The sequence below is a fragment of the Lampris incognitus genome, chromosome 6 (genome assembly GCF_029633865.1).
Source record: "Lampris incognitus isolate fLamInc1 chromosome 6, fLamInc1.hap2, whole genome shotgun sequence".
In the NCBI taxonomy this organism is placed as follows: Eukaryota; Metazoa; Chordata; class Actinopteri; order Lampriformes; family Lampridae; genus Lampris; species Lampris incognitus.
In genome coordinates this window covers 8,705,567-8,727,985 of record NC_079216.1, presented here as the reverse complement: position 1 = coordinate 8,727,985, position 22,419 = coordinate 8,705,567, and the positions used below count along the sequence as shown (strand labels likewise).

The following is a 22,419-nucleotide window of genomic DNA, read 5'->3' as shown; positions in this document are numbered from 1 at the left end:
AGAGCACCAAGGGGTCCCCACTTCTGGACGACGGGGTTGTTCCAGATTAAAATGAGTGTTTGAATAGTTTTGGTGGCGGTCACAAAAGGCCCCCCGCCGCGCGCAGACTGTTCCTTTTGAGAGCTGTTGCTAGGAAACGGGCCGGCGTGAAGATGAAATCCCCTCTGTACTGTGTTCCTCCAGCTGCAGAGCCCCAGACATTGTGTCCGTCCTAATGTAGCTTGGAGTAGCTGCATGATTGGGTTATGTGTTGTGTGTGTGTGTGTGTGTGTGTGTGTGTGTGTGTGTGTATGTATGTGCACGTGTGTGTGCGTGCGTGCGCGCATATACGTGCACTACCGTCTTTGTGTCTTTATTCACATCTGTATTTTGGGTGATCCTGTGCATGGTTGTGTGGTTTTGCTTCTGTGGATGTGTGCGTGCATGTGTGCATGTGTGTGTGTGTGTGTGTGTGAGAGAAAGAGAGAGAGCGAGAGAGAGAGAGAGTGAGAGAGAGAGAGAGTCGTGCACAACTGACATAATTCTCCCTCATAATGATCCATTTTCGGTGAGTTCTGTTCCCGGAGGATGCTGAGATCTCAATTCATGTTGTCACACCTCTTCGAGAGCCGACCAGCTGACACCTCAGGCAGTGCACAAAAAGAATCAATAATGTCTCTCTCATGTTCAATTTCACTCTAATCAACACATGCACGCAGGCACGTGCACCCGCACACGTCTAGTACGACCTGGGTATGAACTGGCAGACACATCATTGGTTGTTGAAGTTCAGCACTGTCACATTATCATTATATGTAGTACCATATTGTGTTTGTTATCTGAAGGTGCACGAGTGCTACTACTGGTCTCTTAAAGGATTTTGAGGTCATTTTTGTGGCATATAAATCAAAAGGGAAGACACCTAGAATATTATGTAGAAGAATATATACCGGGTCAGATTCAATCTTGGGATGCTGTTGTTCAGGCTCTGGTTTATCTGGCTGAGGCCAAAGGGGGTGCCCTGTCAAAACACTGATTTGACTTGACATCAAAAAGGTATATATGTTCAGGGACTGTGTCCCAGCCTACATTAGCTTTACTTTCAGGGAGGCTTTGTGGAGCTCCACTTTCTGGTGCAGCGTGGCCACCGAGGAGGGTATAGACCTCTAGAGTGTTATCGTCATTTGGGGGGCTCTCAGACTCCATCCGGATCCATTCATTTTTCATCTAGACAAAACTGAATGGGATTTTAGGATCCTGCTTGCCAAGCATTCTGCTTTTAGGGTTGCGTAATATAAGTAGAAATGACATATGATGAGGGTATTACTTATTCATATTTCAACGTTATTGAATTTAAAAAAAATTATTTTGCCAACAGCTGTGGTCAAGGACAAAAGCATGGTATAGACATGGAGAGGGGGGTTCCAAATGAGAGCCCTCCGAATTTTTTAGAGTGGATTTCCCACACTTCTATGACATTTATATATGAATATTTGCACATTTAGAACATAGTTTTGACGACTTGCGTTGTGACCAGACGTCATTATTTTACCAGAGGAACAGCGACTGACCTTGTATTGATGATCATTTTAATTTGGATATTCTGCTTTTATTACTGGTTTCATTTACTGCTGACGTGTAGGCCTGGGTTAAAACTGATGTTATCGAGCCGTTTAGTCTCACGTTGCAGCTTCTCACCTGGCTCTCCCTGTCTGGCCACGCCCCTCCATGGTCACGCCCCTCCTCCTCACCACCACGGCTCCGTCTCCCCATCTCGTCTCTGGGCTGCCTGCATTGTGGCCACATGCCGTTATTTTACCAAAACAACCACGACTGACCTCAATCATTTTAATTTCATACATTGAGTATTCTGCTTCTATTACTAGTTTTATATGCTTTAATGTTACCATGCTGTTTACTATACGTTTTTAAGAACAGTGTACGTTAGCTATTGTCTTAGCTGCTAAGCTAACGTTTAGGTATCCAGTTACTTCCTGTCTGGAAAACAAAACAAAACTCGTAGGTAGCGTTACTTCCTTACGTTTATTCACCGCCACCGACTGACCAGAACCCCCCCCCCCCCCCCCATCAGATTACCGTCACAGCACCGAACAACGTGAGGTGGATCAGAAGGTCGGGCGATCTGGTTCTGAGTTTTCTTGGCGGACATTATTAGCAACAACACGCTAACGCGGACAACTGAGCTGCGCGTGCGTGCTAGATGGGCGCAACCAAGTGTACAACTGGGGGGGGGGTTCCCACGCTTACGTTTTCCTTAACAAACGGAAATAAATTAAAATTAATATCTTTAGCAATTCACAGGTGAATACCCTCTCTCTCTCTCTCTCTCTCTCACACACACACACACACACACTCACACACATACAGTCAAATAGAGAAAAAAACCAACTTTACAGCTTCAGGGAAACCACAGATTGCCAAATTTTTAAAGACGGACGTTTCCAGAATGAGAATCAGCTGTACTGGCCAAGCGTGCTGATGCACGCGAGGAATTTGACTCCGGCTCGCGGCAGCTGCGGGCGCTTTCAGACTCACCGGAAAAGAAAACAAAACTACAACAAAAGACAGAATAAGTAAATGGAGCAACAACAGGACATTGGAGGCAAGCTTGTATGCACAACGGGTATGACACTGTACAGCGTTTCGTTATGGTTGACTAATCAACAACCTATGCCCATATACTATACATTATGACTTAGATACTATATTGCCCATACACTACATTATATACACCATACCACGACTCCACAACCCATCATGGCCATGTAATGCTATATGCTCCCGCGATATTACACTATATCAGTGGTTCTCAACCTTTTTGGGGTGCTGGACCCCCTGCGTATTTTTGATCTACCCTGAGGACCCCTCCACCTGATCTTGGGGGAGGGGGGTTGCAATTTGATAGACACAGTAGAAACTGCATTTTAAATTGCATTACAGCAGTTATTCACTCTTTGGGGCAAAAATAAGAGCTTTCAGTTGTAACTTAGATATAGTTAACAAAACAGAATTCTTATGCAGTAACTTTCAGATATATGTAACAAAACAGAATATGTATTCAGTAACTTTCAGATATATGTAACAACAGAATATGTATTCAGTAACTTTCAGATATATGTAACAAAACAGAATATGTATTCAGTAACTTTCAGATATATGTAACAAAACAGAATATGTATTCAGTAACTTTCAGATATATGTAACAACAGAATTTTTATGCAGTAACTTTTAACAATGCAAACGGGAGCGAGATCTCTTATTGAAATACAATAAATTACACTTGTGAAACAGATGTAATTAGAGAAAAAAGTCCTGTTACCCTTTATAGTTTAGGTAGATAAAGGTCTCAGTCACATTTGAGTAAAATAATCCTATTTCTATAAATGTCATAGGATCTTTTTTTTTAAAGATATTTGATTTTCACGGACCCCTTGCAATTACACCACGGACCACTAGGGGTCCGCGGACCCCCGGTTGAGAAACACTGGTGTAGCGCACATCGTAGATATGTAGGTGAGACGTCTATAAAGACACCACTTTATTTTATCTATTTTTTTGGTAAACATGTTTTGAAATGTTTTGTTTTCCTCATCTTTTGCCTAGTTTTATTGTTGGCCATAGAAGTTATAATGTTTCGGATTTAATTTTGTCAGCATAGATATCTGACGTTTATCATCACACAGTCGCAGTGATGGACCTTTTTTTGTGTAGCTCCCGTTCCGCCACGTGCTGAGCCAAAGGCATTGGAGCTAATCTAGCATCACAATGGAATCTGTTGTCACATTTGGCCCCGTGTTTCTCATACATTTGGGTATCTGCAGGATATTGTCATGTGTAGCTGAGAGCCCAGTAAGCATAATTAAATCCCTCCAGCCGTTCTGTCAGTTCCACTGAAAGGACACTGGAAACCTCTTTTCTATGCACTGGAAAATAGTCTGTTGGTGCACTCAAGGCAGTTGGCAAACCATCTTGCTGGAGGAATTGCCGATAACATCTGTGTATAACAGAATGTTAGTCCCTTTCATGTTGTGGGTGTATATACTCACTGTCATTCACACTTCACATCAACAGTTTTAATTTTTCTGTGCGTTGATTGAGCTTTGTTGTCAGATTATTTTTGAATTGTATGACTGCTGTTGAGTGTTGGCTGGGTTGTATTGTTTTTCTGCCAGCGTGCCTGTCGTCAAGAGTTGTATCACCCCCCCCCTCCATTTTTCGTTGACAGTTTGGAAAGACTTTGTGCCTTGAGGATGTTGCTGAGACCTCTGATTGGAGGTCTGAGGGCATAATTATAATTGAACATCTACTGAATGAAGACGTGTTTACCACAAATCTGTGTTTTGCGTATTAATGTCATGCAAGGATTATGCCCACTTTATAGATTGCGAAAATGTTCTTGCCGCATTGTAGTACGATATCAAAGGGTTGTCATGTTGTCCTCATAAAACCAATAATATATTCAGTTTATAGTTTTATTTCATAGTTCATTGGGAGTGACGAAGAAGGACCGGATTAGGGACGATTATATTAGAGGGACAACTCAGGTTGGACGGTTTGGAGACAAAGCAAGAGAGGCAAGATGGAGATGGCTTGGACATGTTGGGAGAAGGATGCTGAATATGGAGCTGCCAGGGAAGAGGAGAAGAGGAAGGCCAAAGAGGAGGTTCATGGATGCGGTGAGGGAGGACATGTAGGTGGCTGGTGGGACAGAGGAAGATACAGAGGACAGGAAGAGATGGAAACGGATGATCCGCTGTGGCGCCCCCTAACGGGAGCAGCCGAAAGTAGTCGTTTTATTTCATGGTTATCGGCTCCAGGCAAAGCAAGGAGGGCCCCGATTGGTAATCTTGTCTAGCCCCCCCCCCCCCAATTGTCTAGAGCCGGATCTCATTGGGGGGGGCAGATTGGTATTTTGTCAGTATTGGCGTGGGACACGACCCCCCACAAAGAATGCGTGGTTACGCCACTATAGTGCGAATGGGTTACAAGAGCACATTTTTCCTTAACTGCTGCTTATCAGCGCTATTGTATTAGCATTTCTGCTTCCGGTGTGGGGAGACGGCCGCGCGAATTCGCGTTTGCCTCACCCGGTGACGCGTGATGGGTTTTTTTCCCGTACCCGTTTTCCACAAGACCCGCCCCTACTCTATCTCTGATTGGCTAACCCTATCCCTAACCCCACCCTGACCCTAACCGTAACGAGTACACTAGCCAATCAGAGGCAGAGTTCCCGGGGCGGCGCGAATTCACATTTGCGGCAGCCTCACCCACAGTGTCTTTGTCCACGTCCGCGTCTAAGTTTTGCCTTCGTTTGATGGCCGGGAGAGCTGGCGCTGGATCGGCTGGGAGAGCTTGGTCTGCTCCGTGCGGTGGGCCCGGGGACCACGGCCCCTGCCCGGAGCTGCGCCCGAGGAGGAAACGCCGAGGGCGGTCTGACAGGACGCGGAAGCGGGGAGGGCTAAGCTAACTGCTAGCCTACTCAGGCCGGCGGTGCCGACATTCATACTGGCTGGCGTTCGTTCCCTTGGACAGTGCTTTTTTTTTTTGTTTTGTTTAGTTTGGATATGTGTGTTACTTTGGATATGTGTGTCCTTGTAGTTTTGGGATGTGTTTGTGTCTTTGTGTTGCACTGTTGTGGGCTGGGGCATGTCGTTTCATTTCATGTACGCAAGTGCATGAAGTGAAATGACAGTATTCCTGATCTCTATTGTCAGTATTGTCATATTGCTTGTGCCGTGCTGCTTATGCCAAGCTAACAATTGCTAGCCAGCAAGCTAACAATTGCTAGCCAGCAAGCTTACAATTGCTAGCCAGCAAGCTAACAATTGCTAGCCAGCAAGCTTACAATTGCTAGCCTGCAAGCTAACAATTGCTAGCCTGCAAGCTAACAATTGCTAGCCAGCAAGCTTACAATTGCCAGCAATTCTTAATGTAGCCTCAAAACTGGCCAAAATCCAACACAGCCAGTCTTTACATGCGTAAGAGAGCAACCCTCAAAAGCAGCAAAGATTAGAACTGAGACAGGGTGAGAGCAGGATAAGCGGTTTGGATAATGGATGGATGGAGGTTTGGATCCAGAAACCTGTATTTGATTTGAGCTTGAAATTCATACTATGCTTAAGAGGTCTATTGCAGTAATTTAAAAAAAAATGGTGGATGTACTCTTGTTTGTCTCTCAGCCTTTGGATTTTCCCTTTTTGATGAGAAACAGGGGGATAAGCTGAAAGATTGTAATAAGGAATGGTCCTGTGATATAATTACTTGATACCCAGCCTGGTAAATTCCATGCAGCAGCGGAATATCCCCCGCTGGTAGATTTGAAAAGGAGTTTTGTTTATTCAAAATCAGATTAACACGGTCCTAATTAGAACTACCTAGTTGTAATCAGCAGGCAAGAATGTTTTCAGTTTCGCCGGCAAGCCAGTGGCTTTTTTCTCTTGCGAGACTTGTAAATGAAGTGAACGAGCATCATTACCTGCTGCCTGTCTCTCTTTTTTTTTTTCTTGGACCAAACTCCAAAGGGGTATAAATACAGGCGTGCTGCGCTCTTCCCATTCTCTCTGACAGTGTTGCTTGTGTTGTTGTTGTTGTTGTTTTTCTCAGACAGCTGTTGCATGTCAAAATGTGTTCCTCTGCATGAGGTTGAGAGCTGTTGGTGTCATGTCGGTCCTTCTGGCGGTGTCCGGCTAATTTCTTGAGGGTGGCAAGTGAGAAGAGAGATCACTCCCCCATCAAAACTGACCTCAGGGTTGTCTGTAGCAACAGCCCGCCTGTCAGTCATCAAGGCGCCAGCCTATCAAAACTGGCCACTGGCTGAAGTTGCTTGGAGGAAGAGATGTGACACATTCACTTTTCAATGCTGCAGTTCTCTATGTATACGTGAGAACTGACACATCAAAGTTGTCGTGCGCTGTGACACTGGTTGAGTCGGATGCACATCTGAAGCTAACGTGTGCAGTTTTATGTCACCTATAATTTATCAATCAAGCCTTAGTGCTATAGAATCACAAATGTAAATGCATGCCAGGTTCCCGCCTGTCAAACATTTCTCTTTTAGTGCAGTTATGCTATTTGAGAAATAACAGAATAAAGAAAACTGGCACGTCTCTATTTCGATGCCTGTTTGTGATTGGTTTGACCTGGGTAAAACGACATGTTATCCAGATAGTCTGGTAGCTGAAAAAATATAATTAACTATCGCACTTTGAACTCCACTTGCAAAATCACAAGTGTTTGGGTCAAAATATTTACACAGTGTGAGGGCGTCCGGGTAGCGTAGCAGTCTATTCCGTTGCCTACCAACATGGGAATCCCGGTTCGAATCCCTGCGTTACCTCCGGCTTGGTCGGACGTCCCTACAGACACCATTGGCTGTGTCTGCGGGTGGGAAGCCAGATGTGGGTATGTGTCCTGGTCGCTGCACTAGCACCTCCTCTGGTCGGTTGGGGTGCCTCCCATGCGCTACGTCCCCCTGATGAAACTCCTCACTGTCAGGTGAAAAGAAGCGGCCGGCGACTCCACGTGTATTGGAGGAGGCATGTGGTAGTCTGCAGCCCTCCCCGGATCGGCAGAGGGGGTGGAGCAGCGACCGGGACGGCTCAAAAGAGTGGAGTAATTGGCTGGGTACAATTGCAGAGAAAAAGGGGGTGGGGGTATTTACACAGCATCAGCGTTTACATTTCAGCAGCTCGTCTGACTTCTCGTAGATTGTGTTGAACAGTGTAACAATGCTCAAGTGCCACAAAAGTTGTATCACAGTCTTTGGTGTTTTCAAATAGCTCAGCAGAGACATCAGTCCATTATCTCTTTTGTTTAGGGACAGTAAAGGTACACTGTGCAAGTTTGGCCCAGTTGCAGGGCTTGTTTGCTATGAGTGGTACATCCTCGGTGATTTCAATATGTATCACGAGGTTGCAACGGCATACAGAAACAAAGTGTTGATGCCAAAACGTCTATTTTTTGTCTACTGTCATATATCTACCTATTCAAAACTACTCAAGCCCGTTAGCGATGGCGTTTCAGTGTGCAAGAGCCCTTTCTGTGTGCAAGAAGACCAAGGGTGCGTTCATAAATCCATGGCTAAATAAGCCACGACTGAGGCAATTAGCCATAACCTCATCTTTAGCCATTTTCAACCACAGAAAAACCGTCTCTTCATCTTGACCGTCTAGTAACTAGACGAGGAGCTATTCCTCTGAACACTCTCTACTGGTCATCCCAGACCACTTGAAGCTGTGACAGCGAAACCACTTGACATTGAATCGCTGATGGGTGAAGTTTGTTCTGTGTAAGCTTGAGAACACTTAATTGATTGAAAATTGTGAAGTGTAGTTTTAAAGACATTGTAAATAGTTAAAATGTGCTTTACATTATAAATCTACATTTAAGTGGATTACTTTGACCTCTTAACCCCCAACGAGCCGTATTTGTGAGTCATCCTTGAAATCTAGACCAAGAATTGGAGCTTAACCATTGGTACAGCTGCTGTTTGGGAAGGCACTATATTTCATTCATTCATTCATTCTCCATACCAGCTAAATCTAATCCAGGGTCAAAGGGGCCACAGTCATCCCCTTACATCATTCCTCCCTATGGGCAATGTAGAGTCAATAATTCATCCTCGTGTGTGCCCTTGGATCATAAAAGGAAACTGGAATGAAAACGTGTAAAACATGTTAACTCCTCGCTGTTAACTTCTCGCTGTGAAGGACCTTGTCTCTGCATCTTCTCTCTGCTTTGACTGCAAAGCACTTTTATGAACTCTGCTTTAAAAGTGTTAAAAAAACAGTTTATCTACTTATTAAACTAGCTGACTATAACTAACAGAGCCATAAAGTTTTGCTTATTTCACTGTAACTTATGTATCAGTTGTTAGTGTTTTGCATTCTTTCACTACACCATTTATATACTCAGTACCTTGTTGTTGTAAATCTATTACCATTTGTCTGCTCTTTGCAATGTACAAAATTGTATAGAATTCAGCCCTCTGGAAGTGAATTTTGATTTATGGATTTACAGATATATTTAATTGAACATGACTGACTGCAATGCAGTTTTTTTGATGTCTATTGAGTATTGACTCTGTCTCTCTCTGTCTCCCTTCAAGAAAAACCAGGCTGTCCTGCTAATGGTCCATCGGCTGTGCTTCTAGCTGCCATCCCGCCAGGAGGTTCAAACTACAGCACCATGCAGCGCCTCACCCTGCTCCTGCATCTCCTGGGCCTCTCTCTTTCCTCTGCTGGTCAGTGCTCGCTTTATCCTGCTCACTGCAAAGATGCCAGTTTTCAAATTTTTTTTTTTTACCTGATTGGGATTTCTCCTGGCGGCACGGTGGCACAGGGGTTAGCGTGGTCGCCTCACAGCAAGAAGGTCCTGGGTTCGAGCCTCGGGGTAGTCCAACTTTGGGGGTTGTCCCGGGTCTTCCTCTGTGTGGAGTTTGCATGTTCTCCCCGTGTCTGTGTGGGTTTCCTCCAGGTGCTCCAGTTTCCTCCCACAGTCCAATGACATCTAGGTCAGGTGAATCGGTTGTACTAAATTGTCCCTAGGTGTGAATGTGTGTGTGTGTGTGTGTGTGTGTGTGTGTGTGTGTGTGTGTGTGTGTGTGGGCCCTGTGATGGACTAGCGACCTGTACAGGGTGTCTCCCCGCCTGCTGCCCAATGACTGCTGGGATACGCTCCAGCATCCCACGACCCTGGTTGGAGATAAGCACTTGGATGAATGAATGTGATTTCTCCGTTGTCCAGCGATGACACGAGCTGGACTACAAGTCAAAACAACCTGACGGGCAAATCCATATAGAAAGGGAGGGGACAACCAGCATGTTAGCAGACATCTGTAACTCTTTCAAACACCTTCAGCAGATATCAGTAGACATCGGTTGTTGTTGATTTTGCGACAATCACCACGCAGTTTACTGAGGACTGCGCGTGTGAGCCAAGTCTTGGGAAGGTTGGGGCGTAGGGTAACCAGATGCAAACGGTCAAAATGCTGGGCAAGTTGTACACTTTTGCGGGATGGATATATAATATGAACTCTTTATAGGTTACCAGCACTTAAAGGGATTATAACTTTGATATTATGCATATTGGGCTTTTCTGTCCCACCTGCAGTTACACTCTGGTCTGCTAGTCAGCACACAACACCTTATAGTATGATTGAATAACAGATTAGAAAATGAATTGCTATTGGCATGACATGATCAGCAGTAAATAATGAGGGCGTCTGGGTAGCATAGTGGTCTATTCCATTGCCTACCAACACGGGGATCACCGGTTTGAATCCCCGTGTTACCTTCGGCTTGGTCGGGCGTCTTTACAGACACAATTGGCCGTGTCTGCGGGTGGGAAGCCAGATGTGGGTGTGTGTCCTGGTCACTGCACTAGCGCCTCCTCTGGTCAGTCGGGGTGCCTGTTCGAGGGGGAGGGGGAACTTGGGGGGATAGCGTGATCCTCCTACGTGTTCGTGACTCCACATGTATCGGAGGAAGCATGTGGTAGTCTGCAGCCCTCCCCGGATCGGCAGAGGCGGTGGAGCAGTGACCGGGACAGCTCGGAGGAGTAGGGTAATTGGCCGGATACAATTGGGGAGAAAAAAGGTGGGGGGGGCAGTAAATAATGAGAGCGGTCTTGATATATAATTTAGATCCAACATGCAATGTAAAATAGAAAAACAAAAACAGTCAAGAACAGAATTAACAGGTTAGCTCAAGCACATTCATCCAAAATCCTGACCTGACGTCAGTATGTTAAGAGAGAATTTAGACGAGCAAGCAGGGAATGCCAGAGATTATCAATAAATAATGATAAATTTAAAAAAAGATCGTTAAACGTTTACATGGAGAAAAGCACACTTTGATTGTTTTGCTTCATAATACTGGATGTTGTCAGGACATGTGGGATGCAGGACAAAGGATCAAAATGCTGTGCAGAACAATGTAGAGCATCAAACAAACAAACAAATGAGAACAAACGAGCCTTGGCTAATTCCTCCTTTTTCAACCTTCTTGCAGCAACAGGTTTTATTTCTTTATATCTAATTCTTTTCTTTTTATGTGTGATTTTGCAGATCACCCAGCTGTGCTCAAGCACAGCAGACAGAAAACAGCAGGGCTGAAAATGACCTGTCTGAAAAAGAAACAATCCCTTCTGTGTTGGCTTTCCCTGGGCTGTCTGCTCTTTTTTTGATTTGTTTTCAACTGAGCCGAAAGGAATGGGTGTTTGGATGTGGGTTTTTCCTGGCTTCACGCCACATCCACTTCAAATTCTCACAAATGGCAGCGATAGGTTATTTTTTTTATTTTCCATGTGCATGACTCATCATTGTCCAGCTCTACCAAAGGCTATGACCAAACGACAATTGAATTTAATCATATTCAAAATAGACTACAGGTCACTCGCATATTGATATAGACACCAATCAGCCAAAACATTAAAACCACCTGCCTAATATTGTGTAGGTCCCCCCCCATATCGTCAAAACTGCCCTGACCCATTAAGGCATGGGCTCACCAAGACCTCTGGAGGTGTCCTCTGGTATCTTGAACCAAGACTTTAGCAGCAGATCCTTTAAGTCCTGTAAGTTGCTAGGTGGGGCCTCCATGGATTGGACTTGTTTTCCCAGAACAGCCCACAGATGCTCGATCAGATAGAGATTTTGGGAATTTGGAGACCAAGGCAACACCTTGAACTCTTTGTCATGTTCCTCAAACCATTCCTGAACAATTTTTGCAGTGTGGCAGGGCACATTATCCTGCTGGAAGAGGCCACTGCCATCAGGGAATACCATTGCCATGAAGGGGTGTACCTGGTCTACAACAATGTTTAGGTAGGAGGTACATATCAAAGTAACATCCACATGAATGCCAGGACCCAAGGTTTCCCAGCAGAACATTGCCCAGAGCGTCACACTGCCTCCGCTGGCTTACCTTCTTCCCATAGTGCATCCTGGTGCTATCTCTTCCCCAGAGAAAGAACGCACACGCACCTGGCTGGCCACTTGATGTAAAAGAAAACATGATTCATCAGACCAGGCCACCTTCTTCCATTGCTCCACGGTCTAGTTCTGATGCTCACGTGCCCATTTGTAGGTGCTTTCGGCGGTGGACAGGGGTTATCATGGCCACTCTGACTGGTCTGCAGCTACGCAGCCCCATACACAGCAAGCTGTGATGCACTGCGTGTTGTTCTGACACCTGTCTATCATAGCCAGCATCAACTTCTTCAGCAGTTTGAGCGACAGTAGCTCTTCTACGGGGTTGTAACAAGATAACCAATATTACTCACGTCTCCTGTCAGTGGTTTTAATGTTTTGGCTGATCGGTGTATTCAGACAAAAAGGCATGCAGTTAGACAAATACACACACACATACGTGTGTGTGTGTTTGTGTGCCACATCCAAGATGGGGTATGCAAATGAAGCCATGTCCACATTTACATTATGATGTACTGCGAAAACAATGAATGAGAAAATGAATGCATTCAAATCAAGAAACAAGTAAAAAGACTTGGAAAAATATGGCTGGAGGAAAGTTCAGTCTATATCTGATATAGACAAAAAAAAAAAAGTTTGAGGAGGGGAAGGGGGGGAAAAGTGGAAAAAGTGCCGGCAATTCCTTGGGGTGTAATTTGAATAGACAGATCAATGGCATAAGTATAGACAGTGCAGGCAGTGCGGTTGCCCTGAGGCCCGTGGGGTGGGGTTGGGGGGCCCTCCAACAGCGAGTTGGTTGGGGAACGGGCCCTTGCGATTGATTCAGATTGCCGCCACGGAAATACGCCTGTGTTCAAAAAAAAACTCAAGTTACATTAAAATCTTGCCGTTTGCTATATATAGCCGCTCGAAAAGATAAACCCATCTCCATCTTGGCTTTTTTGTTTTTGTGGGGGGGGGGGTAAAAAAAAAGTCTGTCTATAACAAAATTACCCGCTTATTCTACATAAACTATAAAACCTATAAAAAAACTATAAAATATCCAATTAAATGAACAATCTCTTATTTTCTTTGCTACTTTTGTCATATACAGATACGCAGTGATGATTTTTGTGTAATATGTATGTTGTCCAATGTCAAGTCTCTGTTTGATCATGTGACCAGACGAGCTGATATATAGGTCGTTTAGATGCAAAGTCTGAACGTAGCTGAGCACATCTACAAGCCGGGCGAGCAGTCATGCCTTTCAGACATAAATGCAGCAGTAAGAAAGACAAGAGAGAAAAGAGCAGGAAGAGAAGGTAGCTAGGCTCCCTAAATTAGATTGTTTTGGCTTTTTTATAAACAGTCGACGGACTGATTGACCATGTGTTTACGTTACCGCGTGTCAGAGCACTATCCATGGTCCTGATAGCTTTCTCTTTCACCTCTACTTTCCCCAATACAACTCATCCATCCATCCATTATCCAAACCACTTATCCTGCCATCAGTGTCGTGGGGATGCTGGAGCCTATCCCAGCAGTCACTGGGTGGCAGGCAGGGAGACACCCTGGACAGGCTGCCAGGCCATCACAGGGCCTGGCGGCCTGTGATACAACTCATTCGACTGTAAAATCCGACACATTGTTGGTAGCAGCCTCACCCAGTACCGTCCATGCAGTGTCTTTGTCCACGTCTGTGTCTAAGTTTGTCTTCGTTTGATGGCTGGGAGAGCTTGGTCTGCTGTGTCCTGTGGGCCCAGGGACCACGGCCCTTGCCAGAGCTACACCCAAGACGGAAACAGTGAGAGCGGTCTGACAGGACGCAGAAGCGGGGCAGGCTAAGCTAGCTGCTAGCCTATGCAGACCGGCAGTTCCAACAGTCATCCTGGCTGGTGTTCGTTCTCCTGGACACTGCTTTTTTTGTTTAGTTTAGATATATGTATTAGTTTGGATATGTGTGTTTTGTAGGTTTTGGATTGTGTTTTTGTCTTTGTGTTGCACTGCTGTGGGCTGGGGGAAACGATGTTTCGTTTCATTTCATGTGCGCAAGTGCATGAAATGAAATGACAAAAGTGTTTCTGATTCAGAAAATACATATACACACCTAATGGTGTGTGTGTGTGTGTGTGTGTGTGTGTGTGTGTGTGTGTGTGTGTGTGTACACACTACTAGGGCCCGTCATAATGGTGGACACTGAGGCCCATCATAACTATCTTATGCCACTTAGAGACTGAATGGATTCAAATATGAAGGAAACTGCACATAGTTTAACAGTCTGAAGTTGAGCTGAGACTGTAAGACAATGTTCCTGCTTTTCATCCCGTGAGAATCAGAGACAGTGTGACTGCCAGATAGTGAAGGTCTATGTAAAGGAACATGCTGACCCCAACCTCCTATGTTTACTCTGTTCCAGATGCATCCATGTATGGGGAGGTATCCGACTTCTGTGGAGGTAAGAGGGATTATCTTGGAGGCAGAATATGCTGGATTGTCGCCTCAATTTAGTCTAAAATCCTCTAGTGGCTTTTAAAGCTATGGTACTCTTAATCAGTTCATTTCCTGTTTGGGTTATTGCTGATTCCTGTGAGGGCAGGTTGGCTATTTGTCTCGATTAGGATTCCTTGCTCACCTTGTTGGACTCTACATGTTGTGATTTAATCTAAAACTAGCAGCATCAAACAGCAACGGCATTGCAATGATGTAAAACATGCAGACAGATTTAATTTTGGTCAACACTATCAGAGATTACACGATACTAAATACACAAGCGCATGTGTGCGCACACACACACCTGCCTCTATATCCAAATTGGCATTCTGTATCGTGGTCTTTAAAGCACCAGCAATTCACCCATGAGAGTCAGTCTTTCTGAAGTGAGGAAGTGTGAAGTGATGGAAATTGATGGAAGTGCAATTTGGAGCTTTCATCTGGTCCAGCTCTCCCTTTGTGTGGGATATGATAGCAGCACTTCTATGGATGCTCGACTTGATAACAGTGATAGATGGAATTTGACTGGCAGTGAGGGTTTAGGTTGGACTAATATGAAGGACTAATTTTTTCTTTTTAGATTTTTTCTCCCCAATTGCACTTGGCCAATTACCCCACTCTTCTGAGCCGTCCTGGTCGCTGCTCCCTCTGCCGATCCCGGGAGGGCTGCAGACTACCACATACCTCCTCCCATACATGTGGAGTCGCAGCTGCTTCTTTTCACCTGACAGTGAGGAGTTTCAACAGGGGGACATAGCACGTGGGAGGATCACGCTATTCCTCCCAGTTCCCCCTCCCCCCCCAAACAGGCGCCCCAACCGATCAGAGGAGGCGCTAGTGCGGCGACCAGGACCCATACCCACATCTGGCTTCCCATCCACAGATAAGGCCAATTGTGCTTGTAGGGACACCCGACTAAGCCGGAGGTAACACAGGGATTCGAACCGGGATCCCTGTGTTGGTAAGCAATGGAATAGACTGCCACGCTGCCCGGACGCCCCCGAAGGACTCTTTCTTGTGACCAAAATAAAGCATCACAGGTTTTTTTACAGGCAAGCTGGTGCTCACCAGGGCATTACATGTCCTGATGTAATGTCTTTCAGAAAGATACAAAACCTCTTTATCTGAATTTCACTCTGCATATCGACCTTAGCTAAAAGCCTAAAACAAAGATCCGGGGTCCAGAATAACTCAGACATGTTTTCATCATGGTCCTGGGTCTTTCTTCCTCGCCGCTGTGTTTTGGCCGGCCAGGTTTTGTCAAACACTGGCCTTGTGGGTGAGAGGAGAAGGTCACCTTGTGATTCATCGGAGTCCCTCAAGCGCAGTTAAAACTGAAAAAAAAAAAGTCTGGGTGAGGCCGATGACCTCTGACCTCTATCTTCATGATTCTGTCAAATCAAGGTTAGCACAGCATCTGGGTAGTCTTCATCACACTGTGTTTATGGCATTGTGGTGTAAACACAGCAGCTTTTTATGCTACTCAGCCGGCAGGGGCAAATCCAAAGACATTTTTTGTTCGTCCTCATTGGACTTAGTCAGAGGTCGTCAATTACAGGTCGTTAATTACGTAGTAATGTGAAGAAATTGCTAAAAAATAACAGTAAAGTAAAATCAGTAAAATCAATATAATGGCAAGTTGTAATAGTAGAATTATAGGGACGTGTTGGGTAATTATAGAGTGAAAATAAAGCAGAATAAAGAAATTGGGTGGGTAATTATAGGGTAATTAATTGATATAGTGAGTGGTATAGCCCACATACAGGGTAAGACAGGAGGGTCATTTCTTCACATTACTGCGATACTATTGCTCAGCAGTTTCTTCACATTACTTCATAATGAATGGACTGTAAATTGTAATGATTACCGAATCCGTTTTACATTAGAAGACATTTTGCAATTTCCCACGGCTCCGCTATCCGAACCAGATGGGAGCCGATTTCATTCTTGTATAATTTCCTGTTTTCATGTTTCAACATGTGCCTCAGAGTTGGAAGTCGGTTGCGACATCGACTGCACGGGATAAGGAGGAAAATACGGAGACTGTCTCCATTTATCTTCCACCTCCGCCCCCCCCCCCCCTCAAAAAAAAAACCCCGAACAAAAAGAAACGAGACGAAAAAGATTCAACAATTCACTCTCATCTGCATTTACTTACGTGGAAGGTGAGACGCCGTGCACCACCTTCTTTAATTCAAACAACTCCGATTCCGCCCGTTTTTTCCCTTCAGCTTTGCCACGAGGTCGGCTAAGGCGATACACAAAGAATGGAAAGTATGTCAAGTCCGAGTGGGCCTCGCTTACAGCACCGCCCACCTTCTCCCCCACCACAGACCCCCCGAGGGGTGATAAACACAATACTATCCGCCTGTCAGGGGTAGTTAGGAGACTGGCACTGACAGACCAATCCCTTTCTCATGGACTCGTAATGAAAAATCTGTCTGGAGGTCATGTTTCTATCCGCTGCCGCTATTCCTGGATCCCTCCGCCGTGCAGATAGATTAACCCCGATGGAGGCGGTTGCTAATCCAAGTCATCGTGCCGTTGCTGTTTACATGGGTCCTATGCTGGAAATTAGAACAATTACATCACGGTTTATTGGACTACGGCTGGGGTGGAGGGGGATTATCAGTGGGACGGAGGAGGATGTGCAATGTATTTTTTTCTGTGTGTCGAAGGAACCCTGAAATCCGCCGTTCTTCAAGTCCCCCAACCTCTGGCGACGACGCAGAAAGAGGAGGAGGATGTTTGCACGTCGTCCGTCTCCCGAGTCAAAACTCGTCTTTTGCGATTCATATTCTCTGTCGCCTATCGTCCTGGTGAAACTCAGCCACATATCAAACAAGGATGTTTGTGTACAAGTGGGCGCTGGTTTATGATGTGACGTGTAGCCTTCCCTGCGACCCATTTTCCAATAACCACAACCGACAGTATGTAAATGACGCGTCTTAACTCCAGTCACGTTTTGTTTGAATATTTTGGAGAAGGTGAGCGTGTGACACACTGCCACTACCAGCCCGGCTTCATTGCAAGTCTAGCCTGTTGTTATGCGGGGACAGGGTCAGGGAGCGAGGCGACTGCTTAGGTGGAGTGCCCTGTCATTGTTGTGTGCACCACCTGCATAAGAATTACACCGTTGTGCGCCCGTTATTCTCCGGGAAGGCTAATGCAACAAAGACAGATTATCGACAAGGGGCAAATTGGAGAAGAAACAGCTTGGTGTTGTGGTGTCTGCAGACGTGCTGTGACTCTGCATGCAGGGGGGCTTGTTTGTGAGGCCAGATAGAAGACTCTCTCTCTCTCTCTCACTCTGTCTCTTTCTCTCTCGCTCTCTTTCGTTCTAACTCTCGCTCTCTGTCTCTTTCACTCGCTCTCTCTCGCTGTCTCTCACTCTCTCTTGCTCTCTTGCTGTCTCTCTCACTCTATCCCTCACTCTCTTGCTCTCTCTCACTCTCTCTTGCTCTCTCACTCTTGCTCTCTCTCACTCTCTCACTCTCTCTTGCTCTCTTGCTGTCTCTCTCACTCTGTCCCTCACTCTTGCTCTCTGTCCCTCACTCTCTCTTGCTCTCTCTCACTCTTGCTCTCTCTCACTCTCTCGCTGTCTCACTCTCTCTTGCTCTTTTGCCGTCTCTCTCACTCTATCCCTCACTCTTGCTCTCTCTCACTCTCTCTTGCTCTCTCTCACTTTTTCTCTCTCTCACTCTCTCGCTGTCTCACTCTCTCTTGCTCTTTTGCTGTCTCTCTCACTCTATCCCTCACTCTTGGTTTCTCTCACTCTCTCTTGCTCTCTCTCACTCTTGCTCTATCTCACTCTATCCCTCACTCTCTTGCTCTCTCTCACTCTCTCGCTGTCTCACTCTCTCTTGCTCTCTCTCACTCTTTCTCTCTCTCACTCTCTCGCTGTCTCACTCTCTCTTGCTCTTTTGCTGTCTCTCTCACTCTATCCCTCACTCTTGCTCTCTCTCACTCTCTCTCGCTCTCTCTCACTCTTGCTCTATCTCACTCTATCCCTCACTCTCTTGCTCTCTCTCACTCTCTCGCTGTCTCACTCTCTCTTGCTCTTTTGCTGTCTCTCTCACTCTATCCCTCACTCTTGCTCTCTCTCACTCTCTCTTGCTCTCTCTCACTCTTGCTCTCTCTCACACTCACTCTCTCGCTGTCTCACTCTCTCTTGCTCTTTTGCTGTCTCTCTCACTCTATCCCTCACTCTTGCTCTCTCTCACTCTCTCTTGCTCTCTCTCACTCTTGCTCTATCTCACTCTATCCCTCACTCTCTTGCTCTCTCTCACTCTCTTGCTCTCTCTCACTCTTGCTCTCTCTCACTCTCTCTCAATCTCTTGCTCATTCTCACTCTCTTTCGCTCTCTCTCTCATTCTCACTCTCTCTTTCGCTCTCTCTCATTCTCACTCTCGCGCTCTGTCTCACTCTGTCTCTCGCTGTCTCTCTCACTCTCTTTTGCTCTCACTCGTTCTCTGTCTCTCACTCTCACTTGCTCTCTGTCTCTCTCTCTTGCTCTCGCTCTCACTCTCTGTCTCTTGCTCTCTCTCACTCTCTCTCACGCTCTCTGTCTCTCACTCTCGCTCGCTTTCTCTTTCTCTCTCTCTCGCTCTCTCTCTCTCATCTTGTTTCTTTTCTCTACCAAATCACAGCAGGTGTGTACTGGAGTGATTTGTGTTTTCCACAGCATATCTGCCCCCAGGACGCCTTAACGTGACCCGTGTTTGCCTCGATGGCTGCAGAAATCACACCGAATGCTGAAATCTTAACTGGTTTTACATTCAGAAACACTGCGTGTTATCAGTCCGCCACAACATGGATGACAGTGTTAGAGTACCGTGTCTGCAAGGGAAAATTCTCGGGTACCCAGAAAATTAAGATTACGTCAACACCGTGAACTGTGAGAGCTCAACGCCGTATCTCATTTCCTTTTATAATGTGCAGAATATAAATAAATAAGAGAGAAATGTTACCCTGAATTTCAATTACGGTTCCTGGTAATACCATGAAACCCTGGCGGTGCTTGCTGGGGAGGAAATAACGGCGTGTTTTGCTTTGAAATTCATCTCAGCGTCTTACAAACTCATAAAAAACCAGCGCTGTGGACTCGAGTCGTATGGCTTGGACCGGAGTCAACATTTTTTTAATGACTTTAGAGCTGACTTGACAAAACTGACTGGTTAGCACCAGTGACTTATGACTTGACTTGGACTTGAGCCTTTTGCCTTGAAAGACTAAAGCAACTCATCAGGTCTGTTTTCTTCAGCTGTCACATGTGGACTTTATACATCACATAAACAGATGCAGCTTAACATTTATCCTCTAGTCTCTGTAGTGGGATTCCTATTGATTCTTATGTACACTGATATACTTACAGTATATTATTGATTAATATTATACCGTGGCTATTTCATCTGATACAGTGCTTTTTTTAATTTACATCCTTTGTGTACCGAAAAGCTTTGACGGTATCGGTCATTTCCTTTCGAGCTAATAAAGGATTTTTTTTTTTTAGATTTTTTTTTCTCCCTTTTTCTCCCCAATCGTATCTGTCTGAACACCCCACTCTTCCGATCCGTCCCGGTCGCTGCTCCACCCCCTCTGCCGATCCGGGGAGGGCTGCAGACTACCACATGCCTCCTGCGATACATGTGGAGTCGCCAGCCGCTTCTTTTCACCTGACAGTGAGGAGTTTCACCAGGGGGACGTAGCATGTGGGAGGATCACGCCGTTCCCCCTCCCCCCCCCAAACAGGCGCCCCAACTGACCAGAGGAGGCACTAGTGCAGCGACCAGGACACATACCCACATGCGGCCTCCCACCCGTAGGCACGATCAATTATGTCTGTAGGGATGCCCGACCAGGCGGAGGTAACACGGGGATTCGAACCAGCGATCCCCATGTTGGTAGACAATGGAATAGATTGCTGTGCTACCTGGATGCCCCTAATAAAGGCTCCATCCATCCATTATCCAAACCACTTATCCTTACTCAGGGTCACGGGATGCTGGAGCCTATCCCAGCAGCCATTGGGCGGCAGGTGGGGAGACACCCTGGACAGGCTGCCAGGCCATCACAGGACAGACACACATTCACACACACATTCACACCTAGGGACAATTTAGTACGACTGATTCACCTGACCTACATGTCTTTGGACTGTGGGGGGAAACTGGAGCACCCGGAGGAAACTCACACAGGCACGGGGAGAACATGCAAACTCCACACAAAGGACGACCCAGGACGACCCCCAAGTTTGGACCACCCCGGGGCTGGAATCCAGGACCTTCTTGCTGTGAGGCGACCGCGCCAACCACTGCGTCACCATGTCGCCCCCTAATAAAGCATCTTGATATTGAATTGAACATTGTAAGAGCTGTAAAAGGTTTATGTTTTAAAAAGCCTGTGAAACTTGGAGGTGGATGAAACTAGTCACACAGTAGGAGGAGGCGTAGCCTAAGTTTGGATCGCGTGCTGTTCTTCCAAGGTCAGAAACGGGTGTAGGCGGCCCAAAACCCGGGTTTGTTTTCTCTCACCCCGCAGCAAATGCCATTCCTCAACACGGGGCCGTGCAAGACAAGCTCAGCCGGCCCAGTGCTTCTCTCCTCACGAAATGTCAACTGCACAGATGGACGTCATTTATCCCCCCCTGTGATGGCCTAACGGGGTTAAAGCCCATCTCTCGTGCTAACGCTGTCATAGCGGGTGTGGAGCCCTCTGGCTTCAGGCTGCTCCTGTAGCACTTCCTGTCTGAGCGGCTTTGCTCTGTTTCAGCCGCCATGTCGGACAAGAGCTTGTTGACAGCGGTCTTACCGGTGCAGGGCTGTTGGCGAGCTGAGCGTACGCCGGCGCACATCGACAGTCTCTCTCTGTGACTGTTGTGCCGCCTGTTCGATGTGTTAGAGGTATTTTCACATCCGCCTCTTAGCAGGAAACCAGTTGGGCTTTAGGGAAGCAGAGCCATTCAGAGCTATTTGTTCAGTTTAAAAAATGGTGGATCCTTTTTTTTTTTTTTGCTAAATAAGAAATTAACGCCAGGCTGATTAACAGCCACCATGTTTGGCTCAAGGGCTTTTCATTAATTATGACTACACGTGGTCGGTAGAGCCTCCAGGATAAATATGTTATCAGTCTCATTTGGGGGCTCACCAGTTGCTCATATAAATCAACATGTCACAGATGTGGCCGCCCAAACACACAGCCGGGTAAGAAGTGGATCACCTGAGTTGGGATTTTGCATAATTATGCAAGAATCGTCACAGTTTATGTCCGTATTTATTCACTGCCGGGCCGGCGATGCGCACAAAACACAAAGCTCAACGTTAAATGTGAAGTGCAGCCTTTGTTACAGCGCGGAGATTGTGCGGCAATTCAATTACGTAATAGAAAGCGCGGCTTGCAGGATCCAGGGGCTGTGGGGACCTTTGATGTTCTCGTGAATTATATGGTATCGCAACACGTTATAGCCTGAGCCAAAATTATACCTTACGCCGTGATGAATAATTGATGTGTCATTAGAGGATGATGCCAGGGGAAACAGCAGGCTCTAAGAATAGAAGATGGTGGTGTTTCAAATTCACATGAGAGTCCAACCTGCCCTGCTTCTTAAGCTGGATAGGCGTGTGTGCTTGATAATGACATCTGTGCAGCTTCTGTCCTGTCTGTCCATCTGGTGCTGGAGACAAGGTGTGCGTCTCTGCTGTGTGTGTGTGTGTGTGTGTGTGTGTGTGTGTGTGTGTGTGTGTGACTGCTTGCATATTTCTTTCCCTTTCTTTGTGCCCATGTTTCTCCCCCCCCGCCCCTTTTCCTTCCCAATGGTATCCGGCCAATCCCCCCCATTCTTCCGAGCCGTCCTGGTCGCTGCTCCACCCCCTCTGTCGATCCGGGGAAGGCTGCAGACTACCACATGCCTCCTCCCATACATGTGGAGTCACCAGCCGCTTCTTTTCACCTGACAGTGAGGAGCGTCGCCAGGGGGACGTAGCGGGTGGGAGGATCATGCTATTCCCCCCCCAGTTCCCCCT

General features: G+C 46.2%; 1 protein-coding gene across 3 annotated transcripts in view; it reads left to right on the top strand.

Annotated features, from left to right (window-relative positions):
* Nucleotides 1-22,419, top strand: part of LOC130114782 (contactin-1a-like) — a 135,527-nt gene that overhangs the window by 44,097 nt on the left and 69,011 nt on the right. For 2 of the 3 annotated variants that reach the window (XM_056282690.1, XM_056282689.1), the window contains exons 2-3: nt 9,107-9,241; nt 14,325-14,363. In XM_056282690.1, coding sequence (XP_056138665.1) covers nt 9,187-9,241; nt 14,325-14,363 — 94 coding nt within the window. In that variant the 5' untranslated portion in view covers nt 9,107-9,186. The remainder of the gene's footprint in view (nt 1-9,106; nt 9,242-14,324; nt 14,364-22,419) is intronic. The other variant, XM_056282691.1, reaches the window with a different exon arrangement.